The 27,836-nt window shown below is 43.0% G+C and overlaps 1 protein-coding gene across 1 annotated transcript in view; it reads left to right on the top strand.

Moving 5' to 3' along the window:
- Positions 1-1,015: 1,015 nt before the first annotated feature.
- Positions 1,016-27,836, top strand: part of LOC130476612 (guanine nucleotide exchange factor subunit RIC1-like) — an 85,807-nt gene continuing 58,986 nt past the window's right edge. The window contains exons 1-2 of the mRNA XM_056848566.1: positions 1,016-1,156; positions 6,784-6,891. Of these exons, the coding sequence (XP_056704544.1) occupies positions 1,016-1,156; positions 6,784-6,891 (249 nt within the window). The remainder of the gene's footprint in view (positions 1,157-6,783; positions 6,892-27,836) is intronic.

Genomic DNA, 27,836 nt, shown 5'->3' with positions numbered 1-27,836 from the left:
GGTATGAAATTAATATTGAAATGAAAACTTCTAGCCATAAGATCTGACAACTCCTGCAGTTGCTTTGATATCATCTTCATTCTCTTCCGTATGATTTAGTTCCTCATTTGAGGCCTCAAGTTGACTATTGATATTTTCGCAGAGATTATCTGCAACAGCTGAACTGCCTGGATTTAAATTTGCAGCATTTTGAGGATTAGAATGAATGTCTGCAGGACCGTTGTTTAAACTTGAATCAGGATTTATTAGGGGAACTTCTTGTTTTTTGAACTGAGGGTCGAATTCGTCTTGCTGGAAAACTTTCCCTGAAAAAGACACGCTCATTCTACACGTGGGTTTCCTCCTCCTCGTCCTCTCGCCTCGCCGGCTACAGCCACGGCACACGACCCGCCTCTCCAACCTCGCGCAGGACAGGCCTCTCCCCGGCAGCGGAGGCGGTCTCTGCGTGATGGCGCAACTTCCGGCTTTCCCTCCGACGTCTGAGCCAATCACCGGATCTCGTCCCTCCTGATTCTGCGCCAGAGTGCTGACGGGATGCGCTGAAGCGTCCGCCTCCCCTTCGCTCGGCTCGCCCGGTGTACGCATGCGCGCCCCCGTGTCTCGCTCCTACGGCGTTCCGACAAGCAGACGCCACATCGCCGAGGGAGAGGAGGAGAGCAAGAAGCGATGGCGGCAGCGAGCGGGGCCGTTGCGGGGGCGGCGCGAGGCGGCGGGAAGGCCGGAGAGGCGCCGCGGGGCCGCCCTCTCGCGCGGTAACCGCCCTCTCGCCTCTCCGAAGCGCGGTGGGAAGGGAGCCCTGGTCCTTCCGTCCGAGCGCTGCCCAGCCAGCTCCGTCGGGGGCCCCCCGCTGGCCTCCGGGAAGGCCCTGGCCGTGGGGGTGGCGGTGTGATGCCCCGCTCTCCGCGGCGTCTCCAGAGGGCCGCCGCCGCCCGGGGCTGATGCTGAAACGCTCGCCGGCTCCGGCCGCCGCCTCTGCCGCCTCGTCGCCCGGCGAGAAGGGAGGGCTTCTCCAGCCATGTATTTCCTGAGCGGGTGGCCCAAGAGGCTGCTGTGCCCCCTGGAGGCTCGCGAGCCCCCGGCCCGCATCCAGGCGGACCCGCAAAGGACTTTGTTCGCCGTGTTGTCCCCGTCTCAGCTCTGCATCTGGTACAGCCGGGTGAGTGTCCCTTTAAGAGTCTCCGGCCCCTGCGCTGCTGCTGCTGCTGCGTGCGCTCCTTCCACCGAGGTCAGAGAGTGCTCGGCCCGGGTCTGGGCTCAAGCCTTCACTCGTATGCTCTTGGGCAAGCCTTTCTCTTCCAGTCTTCGTTTTCCAGTAGCCTATTTGGTAATAATTTGCCTGCCCCACAGGGGTGTAGTCCTGGACTAGTGGGAGATGGATTAATGAGTGCCTGGCATAGTAAAGTGCTCTAGGGAAAGGGAATGCTAAAAAGACCTGGGATGACTACAGAGCCTCTTTGTTATATGTACAGCACAAGAATATGAATTATGGGGGTAACAAAATATTGTCGAAGGCTTTCACGGTCAGAGTTCATTGGTTCTCGTAGGTTATCCGGGCTGCGTGACCGTGGTCTTGGTATTTTCTTTCCTGACGTTTCGCCAGCAGCTGTGGCCGGCATCTTCAGAGGAGTCACACTGAAGGACAGTGTCTCTTTCTGACTATATATTACTCTTCCTACACACTTGATACTGAGAGATACTGTCCTTCAGTGTTACTCCTCTGAAGATGCCTGCCACAGCTGCTGGCGAAACGTCAGGAAAGAAAATACCAAGACCACGGTTACACAGACCTGATAACCTATGAGAACCTATGGGGGTAACCTTTTAAAACGAGGGATGCCTTCTCGCTGGCATAAATAACTGTTTCAGTCCAAGAAAGTTAGTGTAAAATGATAGTTATGTTAAAGGGACAGGGCCGCATGCAACTTTTTTGTCAGCACTCTTCTTTAAAGTATGGTTAAAGCTGCCCCTTTCCCCCTTCCATTCTTTTTGAGCTACAGTATCAGCTTGTCTGATCAATGTTCCTAGGCTGTTTTCCATAATCCTGTCGCACTGATTTGGACATATAGAAATAAATATTTCTAGGAGTATTAATGTTCTAGTTTTCTGCAGTTTCTCAACTGTTCTCTCGTCCATGGTTATCATAATCGCAATTTGCAACTGCATTTTATTCCCATGGTGTTATTCTTCATGTCTGAGTATCTGTAATTTAGGCCACACTCCTGAAGCATCCATGAAATCCTGTTTATAAATTCCTAATCCTGTAATCTGAATCAAGAGGGAATTACAAAAGATTATATTCAGGAAGAGCCAGGTAGCATTCATTAAACGTGGATGAAATTAACATAATTATCTGAGTTTTATACACGGAGTCAGCCTTGGGCTTTGAACCAAAATTTGTCAATGACAGCAGTGCTGTTAATAGTTATCCATTTCACCACCTGGTGTTCATGCTTTAAGAAAACATGGAAGTGTTGGGATTTGAGAGGGTGCAGTGGAATGTGCTTTATCTCTGCCATACTATCAAAATAGAATCATCCCATCGATTTTGTTTTATTTTTAGATTGAGAAATCATTTAAAAATGGACTTAAATAAATGTAATGTAGTTACTGTTGTTCAGCTACGTCAGGTAAACTTTGACTTTTAAAAAGGTTGTCAAAGGAAGCTGCAGGTCATAGGCAGTTGTTCCACATACCAATAAATTGCCCACTTTCTACTTTCACTGATGCTTATGATGCAATGTTATTTTACGGTGGCACTTTGTGACCAGTAGCACTAGCTGATTGCTCTGCAGTCTTTGAAGATGTTGATTTCAAAATATAAACTACCTCTCTCTGTAATGTTGCCACACTTCAGGACACACCTTAAACATTTTTGCAGCACCCTCATGACAATCATTTGTAGCAATGTAACCTGCCTGTGCCATAATTCTGGTATTCCTTTATGACTCTAATTGCTCCTCAAAAAAGGAATATTGAAAAACTGAGTCACAGAATCATAGAGTTGGTAGGGGCCATATAGGCCATCTAATCCAACCCCCTGCTTAATGCAGGATCAGCCTAGAGCATCCCTGACAAGAGTTCATCCAGCTGCTGCTTAAACACTGCCAGAGAGGAGGAGCTCACCACCTCCCTAGGCAGCCGATTCCACTGCTGAACCACTCTTACTCTAGCTGGTACCTTTCCTGAATTATTAGGAGGCCCAGCTACCTGCAGTGAGAGGAAAGGTTAAACCATTTGAGGCATTTTAGTTCAGAAAAAAGTCAGTTGAAAGGTGGGGAACATGAAAGATACCTAAGTAATTGCAGTTGGGGACACTTTTTCACCTAGTCATAAAGCTAGAATTTGGGATCATTCAGTGAAGTTAACAGTACATTCAGGATAGCAAAAGAAACTACTAACTTATGCAACTCGTAACCAGTGGAATTCACTGCTATAAGATAGGATAATGGGTAACAGCTTAACTGATTTTAAAGAAATATAGATGCATTTATAGAGGTTGGAATCATAGAGTTGGAAGGTATCTCCAGAGTCATCAAGTTCAACCCCATGCACAATGCAGGAAATTCACAACTCCCTCTCCCCCACACCCCCAGTGACCCCTACTCCATGCCCAGAAGATGGGGGAGAAAAGCACCCCTCCAGGATCCCTGGCCAATCTAGCCTGGAGGAAAATTGCTTCCTGACCCCAAAGCAGCGATTGGCACTACCCTGGTAATGAAAGAAAGGGCCACGAGAGCCAAACACTGCTGCAGACCTTCCTGCCTTCCCTCTCATGATCTGTCTAAGGTCATAGAATCAGCATTGCTGACAGATGGCCATCTAGCCTCTGCTTAAAAACGTCCAAAGAAGGAGAGCCCACCACTTCCCGAGGAAGCCTGTTCCACTGAGCAACCGCTCTGTTAGAAAGTTCTTCCTAATGTTTAGCCAGAAATTTACTTGATGTAATTTCAACCTGTTGGTTCTGGTCCGAGCTTTTGCGGCAGCAGAAAAGAACTCAGCACTATTCTCTATATGACAGCCCTTCAAGTACTTGAAGACGGATATATCACCTCTCAGTTGTCTCCTCTCCAGGGTAAACATACCCAGTTCCTTCAACCTTTACTCATAGGACTTGGTCTCCAGACCCCTCACCGTCTTTCTTGCTTTCCTCTGGACACGTTCCAGCTTGTCTACATCTTTCTTAAATTGTAGTGCCCAAAACTGAACACAAGACTCTAGGTGAGGTCTAACCAGAGCAGAGTAAAGTGATACCATCACTTCACGTTGTCTGGACACTATACTTCTGTTGATACAGCCCAAGATCGCAATTGCCTTTTTAGCTACTGCATCACACTGCCGACTCATGTTCAGTGTTTGGTCTACTAAGACCTCAAGATCCTTTTCTGTCTTAGAAGTAAAGACAAGTCTCCCCCATCCTATAATTATGCATTTGAATACTACTGATTGGGATTTCTGTTCCTGGATAGGTGCTGTGAAACACAGGCAGGATGCTGCTGTAGTTGTCTTGTTCATGGGCTTTCTAGAGGCGCCTGGTTGGCACTGTGTGAACAGACTGCTGGCCTTGATGGGCCTTGGTCTGATCCAGCATGGCTTTTCTTTTGTCCTTATGATTCTCTTCTGCCACTCTCCTTTTACCTTGTTGCATTTTAGAAGTCCCAGTCTGCAGAAATAGAATAAAGTGCTGTAAATCAATCTTCAAGCTTCTTATTTTGAAATTCATTTTCTGAACAAGAATGCAAGCTTAGTAAATACACCCTACGAGCAACCTGTATGCTTCTTCTACTACAGAATTATCTCCGCTTAGAGATACATATTGTATTTATTTGCAGCACTCAGTACAAATATGAAGGTACAAATATGAAGATACGAAGGTCATCCTTGAAAGCTAAAAATTCAATATTGTGCATACCTGTTTGGAAGTAAGGCTTATTGAATACATGTCCCTCCTAAGTGTTCAGAGCTTTCTTGAAGTGGGAGATAGTTACTTCTGTCAAAATTGTGTTGCTCTTCAAGGTAGAAATAAAATATCTATGCTGTTTGGTTATCATAAACATTCATAATTCCAGAAGTGGAGCATTTTGGTTGGAGGACATGAAATAGTGCAAGATGACCCAGATGTGCTCCGTAGCTGATTCTAGTATATATAGGATAACATCTAAATTCTAGCATCTGTGAGTCCTGTGGACAGATTTGAAGCTTGCAGAAATAAAGGTTAACACGTGATTCACTGTCGTTTATAATGTTTAACCTGAAAAGTTAAGTATTTTTGTCCATGATGTCCTGTATTGTGGCAGAGCAGGACTGTACATTTTAATACTGTAGTGATCCTTCTTGGGATCCATCTGAGACAGAATAGGATAGTCACAGTGATGTTCATGTTCAAGTCTGCAGTGTATGCCTACACTGGTAGCTGGCATGATGCATTCACTTTTTAGTGGGGTGCATATTACAATAAACTTTTGCTTTGCCACAGCTCTTTACTTGCCTTTAAGAGAAAGAGCAGTCATGTATACAAAATATGCATAAATGTTTTCATTTATGTTGAACTCAGTCCTTATCACTAGCCTATGTTGACTTTATTGGACAGCTATGTTTCCAATAGTAGTCCAGTGGTGAAACAAGTATCTTTGTAAATGGGAATAAAATCTTGGAATTTAGGAGTGACGTGATTTAACATGTTTTCCGGATTATATATGTTGGTTAATTTTATAGGTCTTATGCTAATACTGTAATTCAGTTACGCAGATAGGTAGATTAGATTTATTAGTTTGCCCCCTTTCTTGTTTTTGATTTGTTTATAAGATTTATATCCCATCCTACAGAAGTTCTCAGTACAGCTCATGACAGAGATTAAACATTTAGAACCAGTACTAGGATTAATATTTGTGATATTTGAGCAAGTTTTTGGATGCTCTTGTTGGGACTGAATTGTATGTTTACTGTCTGTGCTGAAAGTGCATAAAATCTATATTTAGTTTGGAGGAATGGCATAAGGAAGCAAGAATTGTTTCCTTTTACTACAGTGTTACTTTCCTAAACTACTTGTGAGACTGAGGAAGGACACTGATCAGGGTATGTGTTTCATTGGTTCTTGTTATACTGTTCTTCTTGATTAAGTATCAGTAGAAAGAAATTTGTGGACTAGGAAGATATTTCTTTTTTGTAAGCTTGTCTTTCTGTTTGCATCTGGTATGTAATTTGTATTTCTCTTAATCGTCTTTGGAGGAATGCTGTTAAGAATTAACATGTGAAGCCATTGCAAGGATAGAAGTTTCACTTCTCAGTTCTTAAGTAGGCTAATGTGATTACTATATTAAATTAAATATCTGATGCTATTTCTAGCAATTCTTAATAGAAAACTACAAACCTTGCACAGGTGTCTTTTTAGGAGCCAGGACTTGGTAGGTTTGGATATTTGTAGGTAGCAGTACAAATTACTTGTATTAATTAATTGATTTTAGACATTTAAGATTTTCCCAGCCCTAATACTTTGCTGCAAAATAACCTACTTAATTTACATTCCAAAAATTTGAGCTGTATGCTGTTGATAGGATGTTCTCATTTTGTTAGACAGCGGCCTAAATTTAGAGCTATAGAACACAGAAGTGTCTAGAAATGAGAAATGACAATTGTTAAATGTTTTATAAAACATAATGTGGTTTTTGTATCAGCCATACAGACTTTTTTTTCTTATAGCCGTTTAAGAAGGTTGTTTGTGAAAGTTATTTTTGTTGGTTAACTCTTAGCTATAGTAAATATAAATGTTGTACTCTTTCTCCCCAGCCCAGTGTATTAATTGTAAGCTACAAAGAATTACCAAAAGCAGCATTGCAATTTGGGCCCTATGACCAAGCTGAATGGAGGTCTGACAGCACCATGTTAGCTGTTTCGGTGAGTAAAGATACTCCTTGAGTTTGTGTGGGGATGGAATTATGATTCTAAATTAATATGTTGGTAGGGAGATTTAACGTCTGAGTAATTCTCTGTACTGTGGCAAGGGGTAGCTAATTGTGATCTTTATTCTGATAAACGTTTAGGCATTTATATTCTGCCTTTCTTCTATCACAGAACTCAAGAATACATAGGGTTCCTAGGCAGTCTCTCATCCAGGCACTGGCCACATCCAGACCTCCTAACTTCAGCAAATTGTCTATATCATGTCTTGTATCCTGGGACTTGTATGTCATGGCATTGTACAATTTCACTTTGTGGGCTTAATAATGCTGGGAGGAGTGCCATCTAAGGGGCTGTTACCCATATCAGTTTTCCTGAATTGCATATTAGAAAGAATAAATGTAGGAAAGTGATCAGAGAATGGCAGAAGATGTGTATTTAATGCCTTTGGTCATGAATTCAAGGGCCCTGTGTATATGTGCTCAATAAGTATCGCGTATGAAGTTATTCACTAACTAGTAGGGAAGGAGCACTTGTGGAATTGAGACTGGGGTGCAAAGAGGGATGATCGAATCATGTTTAGGAAACTAAATAGGATGGAAGCTTCTAATTTGTGAGAACAAGTTTTCATTTGTGGTATTGAAAGTACACATTTCTCTGTGTTTTTTTAATTCTGGTGCATAGCATGGTGGTGTGGTTAAAATGTCAGACTAGGGTCTGGGAAACTCGAGTTCAAATCCCCACTCAGTGAAGAAAGTTTGCTGGATGACCTTAGGCCAGTCACACACACTCAGCCTTACCTACCTCACGGGGTTCTTGTGATAAAACAGAGGAGAGGAGAATGATTTAAGCCACTTTGGGGCCCCATTGGAGAGAAAGGTGGGATAGAAATGAAGTATATAAATATATCCAATACTGAACATGGCCCCAGAATGCAGATCAAAAAAATTCTTACAATTGGGTCATGTACAGATGGAGATTTTCTACAGATTTGTGGGAATTCCAGAGTTTGCAGTAAAATCCAGAAAATTTATTGTATATGGCTGTTGGCCATCACAAATAGCTCAATGATAGAAAAATCCAAAAAGTTAAACTGTGTGTGTGGGGGGGGGTATTAAAATCTTCTAAAAATAGAGAATGCTGAGTGAGATCTTGCAAAATCTCATGAGATCACAATCAGCAATATAGGGTTGCTTGGAAACAAGGCACTGGAGCCTGGACATAGGCAATCTTGGCAGGGCAGAAGGCTCTGGAAAGGTGGGGTGGGGAGAACAGACAGAAAAGTGGTAGGGAATGCAAGGGAGTGTGGAAAATGGGGTAGGGGAAAGTGGAAAAAGGATGAGAATAGAGAAGATGGGGACAAGTGGGAAGGGATAATATTTCCTTCTCCCATGAGTTTCAGGGATCTTCAGTTTGGGTAAAGTATTTCTGATATTAATGTCAATGGGGTGCAATAGTATGAGCCTGAAGGAGGTGGGAGGATAGATTTCTGTTAAAGGAAGCTCTTGCAGCAAAATAGTGTGTAGGGATTTGAATGACCCTGATATTTTTGCCATCCCTCAAAAAATTCCAAAACTACCCTGGATGTGAGCTTGGCCTGTGGGCTCTCCTGATGCTGCTGGGGAATATTATACTAAATCAACACACAGAACTGCCAGGTAGATGAACATATCAATGTGCCTTATGCCAATGATCAGGTTTAATGTATCTACCTCAGATGCCTTTTCAGGGAAAGGCCACGGGAGACTAAGAGGAGGTCTGAGTATTATGATCTCAACAACTTTGGATGTTACCTGCTCCGAACTGTCGCCACTTTAAAAAATGGCGATGTTGGTGCTTTTGAGTGGGGGAAACAACAGGCTGCTGGTTGTAAATGTGTACCTTCCCCCAGAAAAGCGGGAAATGGAGGAGGAACGCAATTGGTCAGATCTTGAGAGATATATCTCTGCACTGACACTTGACCTCCCAATGGCTAGATTGCTGCTTTTGGGAGATTTTAATGCATGGTTGGGTCCCAATGATGCCATTTTAGAAACTAAATATAAGACAATACTGAAAGACCCAGAGGACAACTTAAGATCTTTCCCACTCCCAGGATCAGACCTGAAATTTTGTGGGTTTATGCTTTGCTTAACTAACTTTACGACATAGCCTTTACATACTAAATGGCACATCATTAAGGGACCACCCAGGAACCTTAATATTTGTGTCTGACTCTAGGATCAGCACTATAGATTACATCTTAGTATGCTCACGGCTACTGGGGGAGGTGAGAAACTTCCAGATTCTGCCCTATATGGAAGGAGACCATCTTCCCCTCTTTTTACAAATGAGTACCATATTACCCCAATTGCATTCTAGAAAACACACGTCAATATATTTTCCATCCGGCAACCAGGTAGGTTGCAGAGCTAGTTGGACCATCAGACTCCAGGATAGCCTGAAAGCTTTCCTGGTCAAGCAAAAATCTCCAATGGCTCTGTGCAGTGTTTCTTGACCCCTCAGTAAGCCAAACTTCACTATCTATGAAAAATGCATTCACAGGTTAAGACCTCTCCTGTTTAGTCCTGCTGGGGAAAAAGGTAAAAATAGTATAACATCTAAACCATGGTTCGATAGAGACTAGGTAGTAGCATAAAGGGCTTTAGGGGAGGTGTATAGGAAATTTATGACTGCTCCGGTGCATTTAAAAAGTGAAGCACAAAGTAACCTGAAGAACCAGAATTTTTTTTTTAAACAACTAATAGCTCAAAAAAAGAAGGGTCATATAAGAGAACAATGGAGAATACTTATCCAAGCGACCAGAGAAAATAACACCTCACTCTTCTGGCATCTGACATCCAACTGTATAGCGACCGATTATACCCTACTCGATGCTGTTATTCCAGCAAGTAAATGGGTCTCATACTTCTGGGGCATGTATAGGGAAGAACAGCTGCCGGCTACACAAGCAGTGGCCTTAGAAGACTTGCCAGAGTGGCCACCTGTCTCCCCAGCAGAGATTCAAGCCCATATAGGACATTTAAGGAAAGGGTAGATACCAGGAGAGGATGGGATTCCCTCTGAGTTCATTAAAGATCAGGTAGATTGGTGGGCCCCTTTCTTGGCAGCCCTATTTACATTCATTGATGCTACTGGCTTCATTCCCAAAGATTGGGGGGTGGCGGTGGTTGTACCATTTTTTTAAAAAGGGAGGAGAGACAACCCCACAAACTACAGGCCGATTAGCCTTTTAAGTGTGATAGGATACCTGTATGCCAGACATCTTCTGGACAAACTTGTTGCTTGGTTCAACCAGGAGAAGGTTATAGTCCAGGCACAGGCCGGGTTCAGGGAGGGTAGAGGTACGATCGAGCAATGCCTAATCCTCCAACATCTAATTGAGAAATATAGCTCCAGGAAGCTGACCTTGTTATATGCCACCTTTGTGAACTTTAAGGCAGCTTTCGATTCCATCTTGACGTCTTGGCTGTGGGCAAAACTTGAAACAACCACCATTGATAAGAGGCTTCTCTTCCTAATTCATGCTCTACATGAGCAGACAGCAATAAAAATTGGATGCAATAGAAATGGGCATTTCAATGAAGCCATCGAAACATTCAAGGGAGTCAGGCAAGGCTGTTTGCTGGCTCCTATGCTTTTCATTTTTTACATCAACAACCTGGCAGACAGTATGAATTCTGATGCCTTCCATCCACCTAAATTGGCCCAGCAAAACATTCCACTTCTACTGTACGCAGATGATGTGGTAATCCTTTCGAGAACCCCAGTGGGCATGAGCTCTAGCCAGTTTAGCTGACTACTGTATCAGGGAATTGCTTGTAATAAATGACAGAAAAAACTAAGGTGATCACTTTTGGTAAATATCGTAAAAATGGGGCCTGGCATATAAGGGGGAAAAGAATTGAGCAGGCAAAGTCCATCAGATATCTAGGGGTGACTTTCCAATTGAATGGAATAAGAACACCATAGGCAGGCAGCGAATGTTGCTGAAAGATCATCCTACAATATAATAAAATTTTACCACACAAGGGGAGCCTATTTTATTCCAGCTACCCTAAGATTGTTCAAGGCAAAGTCTTTGACCCAGATGCTATATGTAACCTTATTGGGTTCTTCTAGGTCCAGCAGTACTTCAAGTACCATCATGCGTATCAAACTCTTGGGTACACCTGGAGACTGGGATGTTAAAGATAGAGGCTAAGATCGGTCTTTCCTCCATTTATCTTAGGCTGAATATGCTTGGTGCAACTGAAGGCCTTCTTCATTTTCTCCTTGATGACAATTTTAAACCCAGATGGTGGCAACAGACTGAAAGGCGAGTCACAAGCTTAGGATACTTCACCCACTCTCTGTTAGAGCTTAATATTGATCAAGCAAAGCAATTAATCAGGCAGAGACTTTTTGAGGAATGTCAAAATGAGCTTGTGAATTCTCTGGCATTTTTGGCCCCAGACAACAATAGGTATGTGTTATCGCCAGCAGAATATCTGTCATATCTGGAAATGAACAAACAAGGGCTTTTTCACTTGCTAGAAGCTCTGCCCTACCCTCGGCAATCCTAGAAGGCAGATTTAAGAGATTGTCCCTGCAAGTTGGGTGAAGTTGAATCTACTGCGCATGTTTTTTTCAGATGCTCTTTCTATCAGGAAGTCGGATACAAGGTTATTTCCCTCTCCTTAATCTAAAAATGGATATCTCTGAAGAAGGGAGACTGAGGAGTGCCCTATGGGAAGGATCAGACCAGAGGGTGAAGCGAGTAGTTAAGTTCTGTGCTGCAATATATAAGATCTGTCAGACAAACCTGGGACTTGGTAATTTAACTTAAAATGGAATATGTTTGATTAATTCGAGGTCTGTTAAAATTGTATAAACTGTCTGTGAATCATATATCCCATAGTTTTAGTTACTGTATATTCTCCAATTTTAATTCTGTAACTGATACGAATGATTTTAATGGGATTTGCTGTATTAATAAATGAATCTGAATTTGAATGTATCTACCTCAGCAGCTGCTCTCCAGAGCCCCAGGTACTGAAAAATCATCCCAGCACCTACTGCCTGAGATTATTTTAACTGGAGAGTGAACCTGGAACTTTCAGTATACAAAGGTCATGTTCTTTCACTAAGCTGCAGACTCCTCATGTGACTGGTGACATTGTCACTGCATTATACTTGCCTTCTAAGATCTTCTCAACTGCCAAATTTTACCCCTCCACTGTGTGGTCACTTCAGAGGTAATGGAAGGCTAAGCCCACATTTGAAGCTACTGTGGGGTGAGAGAAGGGAACAGTTGGGCTCAGGCACTGTGCTCCTTTGGTGTGTTGTATATCTGAGCTCAATTCTTGTCTCACATGGTCACTCTGAGAATAAAGAGCAGGCTCTCTGTGATTCTGAAGCAACCACAAGGAATTGTCTGGGATCAAAGGAAGCTTTCTGTGAGCCTAATCTTTTTATTGATATTGATTCTTGTTCCAGTGAAGAGGGAGCAAAGCAATAGAATATTTTACTGCCCTTTCTCCTCCTCCCCCCTCCAAATCCCTTGCTGATTTGTACATTGATATTTCCTTTTTTCATTCTCTTCAATCAGTGGACAGCTGTAACCTGCATCCAGGCATCATAAGCAAAACAGTTTTGTGACTGCACAAGACTGTTTAATTGTTAGGCTCATATCTTCTCCCCCTTCATTTCACACTATAGTGGCAAGATTGTAGGCTCTGTGTCTTCTATCTCTATATACTGTGCAAGAGAAGAGAGTGTGAGTGGTTGAGCCTGGAAATTAGCCAGATTTTTGTCTTTCATAAAACATCCCAGTTCTCGCTCTGAGGAGGAGGAAATCTTGAAACATTGGGTGATTCCCACTGGTTGCTCAGGGAGGCAGGATCAAATTTCACCTTCCTGTCTCCTGGGCTTGAATTGCCCCTTCCTCAGTTCGTTTCCTGCCTAGCACAGGGAGAGCTGCTGCAAATTAGTTTCATTTTTACTTTAGAAAACTCACCTTGTTCTCTCTTTTGCTCTCTGCTGCAAATAGCTTTTTTCTTAATTTAGGAAACCTACCTTACTCTATTCTTTCTTTAAAATTCTTTAATTCCTAATCCCACCTCTGAGCTGGCTTTCGCCCTCTCTCCTGTCAGCCTTGTCTTCCTCTGCCATTTCTCTTTCCCTCTTAGTATTTTTCCTCCCACCAAAACAAAATGGTGGATCAGCAGCACAGAAGACAGATTAAACTCCGAAGGAGACCTGGATGGGTCCACTTGTGGCCTAGCCACGGAGGAGCGACAAAACCTCCTGCAGCTATTTTCTGGCAGAAACAGAGGAGAGTTGGGGTGAGGAGTGCTGAAACCTCCTGCAACCGTTTAGACGGCAAAATGGAGGAGGAGAGTGGGGGCAAGCTGACTGTGGCCACAGGAAAGAGCGCAGATGTGGCGACCGGTAAAGGCCTGGCAAATAAACCGCCCCCTGGCTAACAATTTGGTCCTACATGGCCTTGAGAGTACACCCTGCTCTCCAGAGGGTAGCCTTTTGAAGCAGGTGTCTCCGGCTGAGTTTTTCGTCGAATGGTAACGTACCCCCCCCCCAGCAGCGGCCACCAGGGGGCAAGCAGCCTTGCATTCTGATTACTGTGATTATATGAATGCCCTAGAAAAGGCGTTGCAGTTTCTCAACTGCCTTCCCCCCTCCATGTTAAAGGAATGCTGGGTTCTTCCCCAAGCTCCCCCCTGCAAGGACTTTCTGATCAGGAAAGCATAAGGATAAGACCTCACACTTATCAAGGCCAGTTCTATGGGTAAGGGTCCAGTAAGGTGGCTAGGAACTTTATTCCTTTGGGCACCCATTCCAGCCATGTGGCGCAGTATGCCCCCTTCCCCCTCCTGCCCCTCATGATGAGGTAAGGGAGGAAAGAAAAGTTCCTTTCAAAAGGATGAACCAACAACTTGAGGTGTAATAACCAGTCTCTCTACATCGAGGAGTACTGTTCCCTGCCAGACACAACCCTTAAGGCTCGGTCTAGTTGAAAACTCCAGACTCAGTGGAGGAACCAGAGCAAGGCATCTAGGCCTAGGGATCTAAGGTTTTCATGTATGAATAGCCTCAGTCAAACTAGTACCACTTCCAGCATGTCTAAGTCACTGGTCAAGGCCAATGGGGAAAAAACTCCTGGCAAGCAGATCACTACTAACATCACCAAAGGGCCTTATATCTTCATCCCCTGTGCCATGGCTATGCCATAGGTGACCTTGGGAAGGCGCCCAGTAGAGGAACTCCTGTCTTAGGCTTACAGTCAGCAGATGTCTGAGGTTTAACCAAGATTCCTTGGTTAGAAGAGCTCTCTTAGCTTCCAAAAAGGTGCACAGGCACCAGTTCTTGATAGTCAAACAGCAGTGTCTTTAGCCATCATCACAAGAGGTGTGTTAGCTTGCACCACAGGTTAAAAGTTACTCAGGACTGTCGCATCCCAGGGGCAAGTTGTGGTTTCACAAGAGTCTCCTTCCTTTCTGTATATCTGACACCATGATTTCCTTACCCTTGGCAGCTGCCTTCCCTTATCTAGGAAAAAGGTGGGCAGTGTGATTCAGGGCAACAAGGCTATCCTCACACAAAATAATGTTTACGTCCAACCCCCTGAGTGGGGTTGGACTGTTTGGAGACAAATTGACTAAAATATCGGTAGAACTAGGGACAAGAATAAGACTATGCCCAGGCGCGTTTGCAGGGAGACCAGGGGTTTTCCACACTCAGTATCTCCTCCTCACTCTCATCTCTCCTTATCCTGGCAATTACCGGAATAGCACAGCTCTCTGCCAACATATTTGCTGTGATAGATCCGTAGGAGCTTACCATACATGGAAGTAGCGATGTCAGGTCAGCAGAGATGAGGGGAAGATTAAACCAGTCCCTAGATCTTGGCTTCCTTCACTTCCTGACCTCAGTAATCAAAATTGGCCATCTCTCAGAGCTCCAATCTTCACCAGGACCGCTTCGTTTGATCCTGGTGGTCATTCAAACGCTGGAAGCTGCCCTCGGCTTATTTCTATATGGAGTGATCAAAACAGTGCGCTGTCGAACACACATTAGGTGCAGCCTTTACCCTCCATAATGTGCTAGATCCCAACCTTACCAACACGTCCATAGTGCAGAAATCCTTCCACAGGGAGACTTGGTGGGTTGATCGCTACAGTCCTTCGCCCAAGTGTAGTCTTGACCTCCCTCGTCCTTTCAGACTTTTGTTTACACAACACGATTTGCAGCAACTATGGCGGTTTTCTGTGGTTCATTTCCTAGGACCAGCCCTTCAGTTTTGGGTCCTTCCTGTGGCCTACTTAGCATCCAGGATTTTTTCCAGGCGTTTATGTCTAGTAGCCCAGTGGCCTGAACCCCATTCTTTTGATCCAGCCCACCCAGATCCTAGGGGATCTCGGGAAAATTGCTAAGGGCTTACGATTTCATACATAGGATTGGTTCATTTGGCCTCTACTGCACACCAGGCCAATACAACAATCTCTCGGGACCTATCATTAGATGGCTGTGACAAGAGGGTCAAGAGATCACATTTACCACGCATGCTAAACAGAACCTGTCCTGGTGGGCCATTCCAGCAACCTGACCAGGGGTCAGCTGCACTCCCATTACTCTTTAATTCAAATCTCTCGGTCACCAGGCCAACTGGGTCTAGGGGTCCCGCCCCATCAATCAGTTCAAGGTTTGTGGTCTGGCATGGGAGTCTAAACATACTGGAACTCAGGGCCATCTCTAGAACACTACAGAGGTGTCTCCTTACTGTTGAGGGCAGGCTAACTGACCCAGGTGGACCAGGCTAGCTCGAGCTCCTCACACCTTAGGAGCTAAACAGGGATTTTTGCCCTTGTTGATATTCTGCCCTCGTCAGAATAGACTACTCTCTGATAAGTCCACTTAACACGCTAGGAGGACGCAGATCTCTTCCCTTGCTGGAGAATCAAAGAAAGTAAAGACACCGGGGCTCCCATCCTTATCCAAGATGCCTGTTCCTTCCCACAGAACATACACAGGGATAACCCATAGTGCAGGTGGAATGGCTAAGCCATCAGTTCATAGACAAATGAGTAGTCAATCAAGTTTCCTTCAACAGGCAAAGTCCACACTGGGCTTCCACAGGCCTGCCTATATGCATTAGCCTCTAATCTCTACAGCCCAGAAATTTCTCCTGCTATCACCTCACAAGGGTGGAATGGAAGGGACAGATGCCCCCCTTTTCCCCTCTCCTTGGTCTAAGTCCTAATGTTTGTCTTTTCTCCTCTGTAGAGTATTCCATGAGCCTGAGAAGGTTATGACAGGGCAAGCAGTAGCCATATTCATGTACCTACTTGGAGTAAGGTAAAAACATGGTTTCCATCTGGGGTAAATTAGTCCATATAGGAACCGTGGAAGATCCCGGTATGCTAGGATTTTTATACATGGTCTGCTTTCATTCCCCGTATCCAGACTCACCGCTACCAACCACCTGGTTATTGAAAGAAACTGGTAGTTATTTGTGGGAGCTACTCTGGTCATGGCAAGTGCTTCTAACCCTTGAAGATCTACCTCTCAGAGGATATGCTCTGTCTCTTGAAGAATGTGTGTTCCCTAGCACATGCCTAGCATATGGAACCCTAAGTTATTAGGTCTGGCAGTTTCTAGCATTCTTGTAGTAAGGATTACACCAGGGTACCCAGATCTTCACCGTGTGCGGAAGTGACAACCACTGCTGTATTAACTCCTGGTATTAGCAGGACATAGTGGCCAAAATCTCAGGCCAGTCCAGCTTCAATATTCGGGTTCCCTCCTTGGGGACATCTCTTCATCCACTAGGGCAGAGTTGGCAAACCTTTTAGAGACTGAGTGCCCAAACTGAACCCAAAACCCACTTATTGATCGCAAAGTGCCAACACGGCAATTTAACCTGAATACTGAGGTTTTAGTTTAGGAAAAAAAACTCATACATTAACATTGTCTTAAAAGAAAAACAATAACAGAGCTTTCAATGATACAAACAACTTTTTATTGAAAGGTAACCCTTGATGGACTTTTCCTCCAGAAATTTGTCCAATCCCCTCTTAAAGGCATCTAGGCTAGATGGCATCACCACATCCTGTGGCAAGGAGTTCAACAGGTTAATTACATGCTAGATAAGTGGGTGTTCCTATTTTAGTAGGGGAGTTCACTGAAAGGTGGGAGGCGCCGCAAAGCCCTCGCTGTGGCCCGAGCTCTCTGCTCCCCTCCAGCTATGCCACGCTGTGAGCTATGCTCCCCTCCAACCTAGTTCCTCTCCAACCCCACCAATCACCTTTGCCACAGACTCAACAGGCTGCCGTCCGCTCCGCACCCTCACTCCGCATGTGAGCCGCTCTGCCGCATGTGACGGGAGGGAGGAAGTGCTCCCATTGGGCTGCTGGGCAGAGGGGCGGGTGATGTGAGAAATGCCCTCAGGCGCGTGTGGAGAGGGGGAGGGGAGCAGCCCAATTCCACGTCCCTCTGGCTTTCTAGTAACAAACTCAGGCGAACTCTGTGCTGGGGCGACGGCGCGCTTGCCCACAGAGAGGGCTCTGAGTGCCCACTCTGGCAAGCGTGCCATAGGTTCGCCACCACTGCACTAGGGGTTTCCTTATAAAAATTTTAAAAAAGAAAGAAACCTAAAGGAAGGTGGTTCCTGTTAATTCTCGTCCCAACACCAGTTGTGTCAACCCATGGAGTACCTAAACCAAGAACCGTATGGTTCAGGAAGGTTCTATATGTGTGTGTGTGTGTGTATTTAAGTCAAGGTAGTACTGTGCCCTGTTCCTACCTTCATCCTTTAAGGAAACTGCTCAGTTTATAAGGAATAACTATTCCATCTTATACTGTCCTCAGCCATAACATGTCAAGGAGAGGGTGTGACACACGCTCAATCTGCAGGTTTTCTTCACGCTTATATCAGTTGCAACCAATCCATGAGTAGGTCCGATGTTTTGATTTCTTGGACCTTCCCAAATGAAGGGAAAGGTTACCTCTTGAGAGTCCATCAGTCATTACAGTCCACCAGATTACAAAGTTCTCAGACACATAGGTTGGACTTTAGGAGAGCTAATTTTAACAAACTTAAACTTATGCTGGGTAGAATCCCATGGTCAGAAATACTTAAGGAGAAGGGAGTTCAAGAAGGGAATTTCTTAAAAATGAAATACTGAAGGCGCAATCACAAACCATTCCTATGAGAAGGAAAAATGAGAGGAGCCTAAAGAGGCCAGGGTGGCTCCATAAACAGCTTTTTAAAGATTTGAAAATAAAGACTCCTTTAGGAAGTGGAAGGAGGGCCTTCTAATCAAAGAGGAATATAAACAAATAACTAGTGCTTGTAGGGAGAGTGTTAGGAAAGCTAAAGCTCAGTATGAGCTTAGGCTAGCGAGAGATGCTAAACACAACAAAAAGGCTTCTTTTCCTATGTACAGAGTAAGAACAAGATAAGCCCATTGTGGGGACCTGAAAGTGAAATTGTAACAGGAGATTAAGAGAGGGCAGAACTCTTCAATTCCTCTTTTTCCTCAGTCTTTTCTTGCTAGGGAAGCTGCTCAACATGGCTTAGACCGAACACATGATGAGGGAAGGGATTTGCAGCCTAGGACTGGCATTGGGGTAGGGCAGAAACACCTAGTTTCTTTAAATAAAAGAAAGTCCTCTGGGCCAGATAAATTGCATCCAAGTGTACACAAAGAACTTGCAGATGTAATTTCTGAGCCTCTGTCCGTTATTTTTGGAGTCTTTGAGAACAGGTGAGGTGCCAGAAGATTGGAGGCGGGCAAATGTTGTCCCCGTCTTCAAGAAGGGGAAAAAGGAGGATCCGGGTAACTACTGACGCATCAGATTGACTTCTATACCGGGAAAAGTTTTCAAACAAATCATCAAACAGTCAATCCTTGAGCATTTAGAAAGGATGGATCTGATCACTAAGAGCCAGCATGGGTTTCTCAAGAACAAGTAATGTCAGACTAATCTTATCTCCTTTTTTGAGAAAGTTACTACCTTGCTGGATCAGGGGAATGCTGTAGACATAGTTTATCTAGATTTCAGTAAGGCTTTTGATAAGGTTCCACATAGTATTCTAGTTGACAAATTGGGAAAATGTGGTTTAGATCCTATTACTGTTAGGTGGACCTATAACTGGTGCACAGATCGCACCCAAAGAGTGCTTGTTAATGGTTCCTCATCCAGTTAGAGAGGAGTGACTACTGGAGTTCCTCAGGGATCTGTCCTTGGCCCTGTGTTGTTCGACATCTTAATAAATTATTTGGATGAAGGAATAGAGGGGAGGCTTATTAAATTTGCAGATACTAAATTGGAAGGGGTAGCAAATATGGTAGAAGACAGAGCCAAGATACAGGATGATCTTGACAGGCTGGAGAATTGGGCTAAAACTAATAAAATGCACTTCAACAAAGATAATGTAAAGTTCTGCATTTAGGTAGGAAAAATCAAATGCATAATTATAGGATGGGGGAGACTTGTCTGAGCACTAGTGTGCGAAAAAGGAATCTTGGGGTCTTAGTAGACCAAACACTGAACATGAGTCAGCAGTGTGATGCGATAGCTAAAAAGGCAAATGCGATCTTGGGCTGTATCAACAGAAGTATAGTGTTCAGATCACGCGAAGTGCTGGTATCGCTTTACTCTGCTCTAGTTAGACCTCACCTAGAGTACTGTGTTCACGTTTGGGCACTGCAATTTAAGAAAGATGTAGACAAGCTGGAACGTGTCCAGAGGAGGGCAAGAAAGATGGTGAGGGGTCTGGAGACCAAGTCCCATGAGTAAAGGTTGAAGGAGCTGGGTATGTTTAGCCTGAAGAGGAGAAGACTGAGGGGGGATATGATAACCATCTTCAAGTACTTGAAGGGCTATCATATAGGGGATGGTGCCGAGTTGTTTTCTGTTGCCCCAGAAGGTCATACCAGAACCAACGAGTTGAAATTAAATCAAAAGAGTTTCCATCTATACGAATTGAATTACAAAGTTTTGTGGAACAAAATAGAAAAAGATCTGGAAAGATGGGACAGATTGCAGCTATCGTTACTTGGTTGGATTGCCGTTAATAAGATGAATGTATTGCCCAAATTAAACTTTATTTTTTTGACATTACCAAAATATTAAAAACCTGGTGATATCAAAAAATGGCAACAGAGAATGAACAAATTTGTGTGGAATGGCAAAAAACCTAGAATACGATTGACAGTATTACAAGATTAAAAAAAGAGAGGCAGTTTTGCATTACCTAATTTAAAGCTGAATCATCAAGATGCTACTTTAGTTGCTCTGACAGAATGGATACTACATCCCGAAGACAGGAAAATCAGATTGGAAAATCAGGCTTGGACCAAGGTGTTCATTCTTTACTATGGAGCAAAGATGGGGCAAAGAGTACAGAACTGAAGATATATCTCTAATATTAGAGAACTTCTCATGAACACATGGAAGTTATTAAAGAGTCCTCAGTCCTCCTTCTCCTAAAATAATGTCTCCCACAGAAGCCTACTTGGATTGGGTGACCAGGAAATCCATAGATTTCATTATCTATCAAGACTTGATTACCAAAAATGGCAATATAAAGACATTACAAGAACTTCAAAGTGATGATTTAAAGATCTCCTGGTTCACATATCACAGAATAGTCCACAGTTTGAAGACTGATTGTTACGAAAAAGGCATAATGAGGAAACTGACGGATTTTGAACCACTAATAACTAAGACACCAGAACAGCTGTTGTCTAAAATATATCAACTTTTATTGTCAACTGAAACAGCATCAGAACAAGTCAAGGTGTGCATGATTAAATGGATGCAAAATGTTGGTGAAATGATTCCAATGGAAACTTGGGAACGATTATGGACAACAGAAATCAAATTTTCCTCTTCACAAGCTGTTATGGAAAATTGGTACAAAATGTTCTATAGGTGGTACTTCTCTCTGAAAGATCTTCAAAAGATGTTCAAGACGAACCAAGCAAATTGTTGGAAATGTTCAGAGACAGAGGGGACTTTTTTTCACCAATGGTGGACTTGCAAAAAGAGTCAACAGTTCTGGAAGTTGATACATAAAAGACTTCAAGACATTTTGCAAGTATAATTTGAACTAAATCCTAAATTCATGCTACTGGGAATCATTCCTTCACTAGTGAGCCCAACCCATAGAGAACTTTTCCAATACGCAACCACTGTGGCCAGAATCTTGTATGCTTCTTACTGGAAAGACTCTAAGATCCCTACAATAAATGATTGGATTTACAAATTATTTGACTTTGTTTCAATGTCAAAACTAACCTGCTTGATAAAGAGACAACCGTTAGATGACTTCAAGTGTAAATGTCATTATATGACAAATACGCTTCAACAATGAACTTGGCCAACTGTATTTAATATGCTAATTTGCTATATATAATCTAATGCGAACATAGTTAGGTTTTGTTTTTAATAGAGAATTGTATTATTAGGGGGGAAATTGGCATAAAGTGTTATAGCATGTGTTTATGATAGGCTTATAAAATACACAGTATTTTTTAAATGAAAAAGAGAAACCAAAGAGTGTATTATAAACAAAACTAATTTATGAGACATGTCAATAGCGTATTGGAAAGACTGGGACACAGAAGACTAAATGCTTTCCCCTTTTCCCTTCCCATTCCCCTTTTTATTTTTGTATCCCAAAAAACACTTAATAAAATACTATTAAAAAAAGAGAGTTTCCGTCTAGACATTAGGAAGAATTTTCTAACAGTTATAGCGGTTCCTCAGTGCAACAGGCTTCCTCGGGAGGTGGTAAACTCTCCTTCCCTGGAGGTTTTAAAGAAGCGGTTAGATGGCCATCTGTCAGCAGTGCTGATTCTATTACCTTAAGCTGATGATGAGAGAGAGGGCATCTTGGCCATCTTCTGGGCATGTAGTGGGGGTTACTGGGTGTGTGTGGGTGGGGGAGGTAGTTGTGAATTTCCTGCATTGTGCAGTGGGTTGGACTGGATGACCCTGGTGGTCCCTTCCAACTCTATGATTCTATGATTTTAAGATGCCCTCCTTAGCTAGAGCAGAATGAATCTTCACAATAAGTAATCCAAGGTTCGTGTATAATGTCTGAAATTAGGCAACATGTTAGATGGAATTGCCTAAATTGTAGTAGTCTACATTAGCTACCTTGCCTCAAATCAAGTTTTGTGAAAACCACTGAATGATAGGTTGTTTACATGGGGAGGTTGGAAAAAAAAGAAGGTTGGTATATGGAATAGCAGAGGTGTTTGTTCAATTTAAACATGGCCACATCAAAGCAGATAATATTCCATCCCTGTCTATTGACTGACTGGTTTGAGGCAAAATAAGGGAGATGAAATTCAGATGGCTGAAACGGAGTTCCTAGATTTAAGTAAGTAGCTAGCATCTGGGTAAGCACCAGGATGTTTTATCTGTTGGATGTGTATACATAAATACAAACCATTTGTCATTGTTTTCTATGTGTTGCTGGAAGGATAACAATTCCAGCCATGTCTTTTTTCTGAATGTACTGTATATAAAAATAACTCTCTTCTGTGTATAGAATTTTGCTTTCAGTAAACAATACTTATAAGGTTTGACAGTACATGTTCTGTCTAGTTTACGGTTCAGCTGGGGTGAACAAGAGCCCTCCTGTTGCAAACTCCTTGTTCAAAATCGCTGCACTGAAGGTAGTCTAAAGATTTTGAGGTTGGAAACAATAATAGTATAGAGTTTCCTTTTAAGTTCTTGGCTTTTGATGGTTTGGTAATATCATGCTCTTTTAATTAAGCTTTCCCCCAATATTAGGCTTAGAAATATTGCAGATATTTTAAGATTCCCAGAATTCTAACAAGTACCTGAAGGCTGTACCCGAATGCTTGGGAAATTCATGTTTGCGTAGTTGCAATGTAAAGTACTCCAAACTGTATGATAAACACATGTTTATACATTTTGATTTTGGTTTCAAATACCTCTTCTACCTATACTAATGTATTGCATCTAGATTTGGTTTTACAGTTGCCACTGACACCAAAATTACTCAGTTCTTGTGCTTATTTCAGTTCAGCAGCACAGTGAAACATGTAATCCTGGTGCTTCAGGACTCAGTTCAGGAGTTGAGCAATTTCTGCGGTAGTGGTAACCACAAATTCAGATACAGTACATTAGCGAACACAAAATTAGCCTTGTGAGAGACCTCAACATGACAGCTCATGTATGTATTTGAAGACTTGGCTAATGAGCATGGATGGTTAACTGTGCAAAGTTGTCACACATGACACTGATGGTTTCTGCAGGCTCATGTATGCATTGATCTAAATGAGAAACTCCATAATTGGATAGTCTGCAAACTATTATCATATTATAAATAGCTAATTTCATACAACCTTGTATTTTGTAAAACTGCTTGAAGTGGTAGGATTCTTTACACTGTAGAATTAAAGCTTTGTCTCTTATGGAGGTTAAAATCAGTTCTTTGCATTGTTCTTAGAAGACAATGGAGAACTGTCAGGTGCTGGAACAATGGCATAATTGTGATGTATTTTCAGTGAACCACATCCTCCAAGAGTTGGCTTTTGGATGAGCAACTATAGTATCACCAGACACACCATACTGAGATTACAAAATAAAAGCTAGGCACAAGCCTGCCTGACAAAAGTGGTCACAGCCTTCTCACCATAATAAAACAGATTTCCAGTGGTACCTTAAAAACTACTAAAATGTATTCCAGCAGTGTTTTTTGTTAGTCTTTCAGATGCCACTGGGTTTGTGTTCTGAGGTTCTGCTATAGACTAACATGGTTACCCATCTAGAATTATAATGATGAGAAGGCTTTCACAATTGTGACAGCCTTCTCAGCTGAACAGCACTCTTGGCCACCACTGAAACTTGACGATCTTTTTGGAAACAGTAACTAGATGTTCTGTGGAAATTTCAAGCCAGCGCACAATGTTGCTTGGAAATGGATTGTAGAAAGAGGCAGCAAATTGGAAACCTGATGCCACGTATCCAATTTCCAAAGAGTCTGGAGGAGGCAGTGTTTTCCCCACTTACTTATTTAGATGTTTATATACTGCCTTTCCTCATGGCTCAAAGTGGCTTACAATCCAAATGAAAAATATGTAAAACACAGTGAAACCCCCAATAACCCCCTCTTCTCTAAAAAGCATGCAGCCTGTATCCTATTTAAGTGGCCTTGCAGTGCCTGTACCCACTACTGTCCTCTGGTTGCCACCTACTTGCTACAGTTTCTGGGTTGTCTTCAGGGGCAGCCAAACGTAGAGTGCATTACAGTAATTCAGATGTGATGTTGCAAAAGCTGGATTAGTTTGGTCAGTTAATTGAGCCTCAGAAAGTGGAGATGCAGCCATTAGAAGGCCACTACAACCTACTTTTCCAACTGCAAACCCAACAGTAATTCAGATGTGATGCTGCAAAAGCTGGATTAGTTTGGCCCAGTTAATTGAGCCTCAAAGTGAAGATGCAGCCAATAGAAGGCCACTACAACCTACTTTTCCAACTGCAAACCTAGGTCCATGACCACCCCAAACTCTTAACCTGCTCTGCACATGTCAGCTCCTCTCTATCCACCACAAGTGGATACACACACACACACACACACACACACACACACACCTTCCCCAAGTATTGTTCTGTACAAGTGGCTGTTTTCACTTGCATAGAAATGAAAGTTGGATGGAATTTATAAACATAATGTTATGGCTTTTGTTTGGGTATGGCTAGTGCAAGCTATTTGATGGCCTTGGTAGACAGTTTCAGTTTGCTTTGAGGGTGAAATTCAAGGAGATCTTTTGTATGTTAATGTCAGAATGATGGTACCTCACAGTATTGTTTTACTCTTTCTGCTGGCGTAAGGTAGCAAGTGAGTAAATATTTAAAGATTGCTAAATAGTACAGAAAAAATGTTAGGAAGTCCTGACTTTCATTTGCATATGCACTAAAATTAAATACATTGCCTTAAAATAGAGATTGGGTTTAGAGTAATTGCTTCGCAATTGAAGATAAAAATATTACTGAGTGGGAGAGCTAGTGAAATAGGCAAACAAGTGCATGCTTTCCTTGTACATCTCTATCCTTAATTGAAAAACAAGGAATCATGCCTGGAAAGAAATCTGAAACCTTTCATTTTTCTCTTTCAGTCTTGCTCCTTTGAGAAGTATATCCAGTCAGTATTAAATTATTGAAATGGAACTGAAGGCTGACTGCTAGCATGCTGCTTTCTAATTTGTGGTCAGCTTGTTTGTCTACTCTATTTTTGTAGATCCTAAATGTATATATTTAAGTCTTGAACTTACATTCTAGTCTCAGTACATTCAGTCACAGAAAAACCAAGTTTTGTTATCTAACTTATAGCAGATTAACTTGTGTTGTGTTGGTACATTTATGAAATTTAACAGTACAAATACCTTTCAATCAGTCCATAATTCTAAATATTAACTGCTGGAGATGAAGCTGCAAACTGCTGCACCGCAAAGTACTTAAGTTCTTGTTCTCCAGATTTTCACAGATGAAAGTAAGGATAGTCCAAAAACCTGGGAAGGGCCAGAGTGGTGTCTGGCAGGTCTAGTAGGCATGACTTGGTGGATGGATGTGAATCAGGTGCTGGGGAGAACAGAACTTAGATGAAAAAGTCGTGCATGCAGGGCACCTAAACTACTACAAGGCAAGTCAGACATACAGTATTCACACATACAGTATATCACATTGAACCTTACAGTCTGTTTCTGTGGCACAAGGTCACTTTCTGTATGTGTGAGGTTTCACCATCCTGCCCTCCCTCTGCAGACTTACACATCACACCCAGTGTTATTGAACTTTGGGAGCAGCCATTGTGAAAGAAATTAGGAATGGAAGTTCTGTTGTGTGAGTAGTGTTTTTCTCACTGATTATAGGATCTAACCCCTAAAGAAGAAATGTACCATGTATATCACAGGTAAATTTTAAAGCTTATTGTCCCATTTCTCTATTAAGGGACATGGAGCACAGTTAAAAGTGCCTAACCCAAGGCTATTTATTGAGTTAATACATGGTAGAGAACTATTAAATACAATCCATCTCCTCCTTAATATTCACATCCAGCCCTGTTTTGCTCCTGGGGGACAATGTTAGCTTGGAATAGTTTTCACAGGTTACTTAGTGCATCTGTGCCAAAGAATATTTGAGCTGCTCATGTAAGGCACCCAGTTACACAGATAAGTCTCATTTTACAATTGGGGAAATGATTGAACACACTCCCAGTGTTCAAAAAGTCAGAGCGGTGTCTCTTGTTACTATCATGCCTCTCCTCTCTTGCAGGATTTGTAGATATGAAAGATGTGTACTTTAGATGCTGGGAACAGACAAATAGGGAAGCGTGATGTAGTGGTTAAGAGCAGTGGTTTGGAGTGGTGGATTCTGATCTGGAGAACTGGGTTCAATTCCCCACTCCTCCACATGAGCAGTGGACACTAATCTGGTGAGCTGGATTTGTTTCCCCACTCCTACACATGAAGTCACCTGGGTGACCTTGAGCTCTCTCAGCCCCACCTATCTCACAGGGTGTCTGCTGTGGGAAGGGGAGGGGAAGGTGATTGTAAACTGGTTTGAGTCTTCCTTAAGTGGTAGAGAAAGTCAGCATATCAAAACCAACAGTTCTTCTTCCTCTTCTTCCCCTTCTTCTTCCTCTTCCTCCTCTTCTTCCTCTTCCCCTTCTTCCTCTTCCTCCTCCTCTTGTTCTCTTCCTTCCTCCTCTGAAAGGAATTGCGGGGGGCATCTCATTTCCTTCCCTCACTGTTTCCTCATTCCCTTTCCTGAAATCTCCCATAGCATTTCTCATTTTCCTGCTTCCTTCCCTCCTTCCCATACTACCTCTGTCCTCGGGATGGTGAAGCCAGCACCAGAAATAACTCTTTAATTTAGCTTTAGAAGTTTTCAAGGGATACTGTAAGTACTGAGATGTTCTAGTATATGTGACTGCATAGATGAGCATTTGAAGAACACCGGTTACAGGTAAGCAAGTGGTGGTTCTTAATCCTAAGTATTGCTTATAGCAACTATAGCAGTCTATAGATTTTACCAGGTAGGCTAGTTTCCAGTTGGCAAAGGTGTCAGACAAGGATATATTTTATCTCCCTATCTCTTCAGTCTATATGCACAACATGTTATAAGGACAGCTGGATTAAAGGCTTATCGCACCAACAGTTTACAGCATATTATCATCGTGCTCGGTGTGTGTGTGTTTTGGATGCGTATTCTTCATTTCCAATCGCACCGTGCCTGTTAAGACTGCTCCCAAGATGGTTCATTGTCATATTGCAAGGAGGAGCGTGGGGGAGCACTGTGTCATGTCTACGTCGCTGATGCTTCCCCGCCTCCCCTCCCCTTTTCCCCCCCATGTATGTGCAATATTGATCCGAAGGAGCGCTGTACGCCATTAAGAATTCCCTCATTTGCATGGCAGGGAAACCCTAATCACAACCTACGCAGGCATTCCCCCCCCAAAAAAAGAAAAAACCAAAATGAGCCGTTCCTTGCAGAGTGCTAATCACAGAGCTGCCATCTTTTTGGGTGTTGGTCCAATGATCTTGCATTTTTTCGTTGGGATGAGCACATTAAAAAAAATTTTTTTTGAGAGCAGGGAGGCAGCGGGAGAAAGGGAGGAACAGGCGGGGAGAAACTTTGTGCCGGCAGGAGAGCCCTGACTTGTGTCTGTGTGTGTGTGTGCGGGCGCTCTCTCTATCCCTCACTCTCTCTCCCTTCCTCCTCCTCCTGCTTCCCCCTCCCCCATCTGCCGCTCGCAGCTATTTCGCTACTTTCCCAGCCCTCGCCCTCCTCTGCATTCCTTCCCCCTCAAGCCCACGAACTGTTTACAAAATCCACTTCAAGGACATTCCATATGATGGAAATGTTTGATTGGGACCCTGCACAAATAAAAATGGTTG

The sequence above is a fragment of the Euleptes europaea genome, chromosome 4, assembly GCF_029931775.1.
Source record: "Euleptes europaea isolate rEulEur1 chromosome 4, rEulEur1.hap1, whole genome shotgun sequence".
Taxonomy (NCBI): Eukaryota; Metazoa; Chordata; class Lepidosauria; order Squamata; family Sphaerodactylidae; genus Euleptes; species Euleptes europaea.
This window is presented reverse-complemented; position numbering and strand designations above follow the sequence as displayed.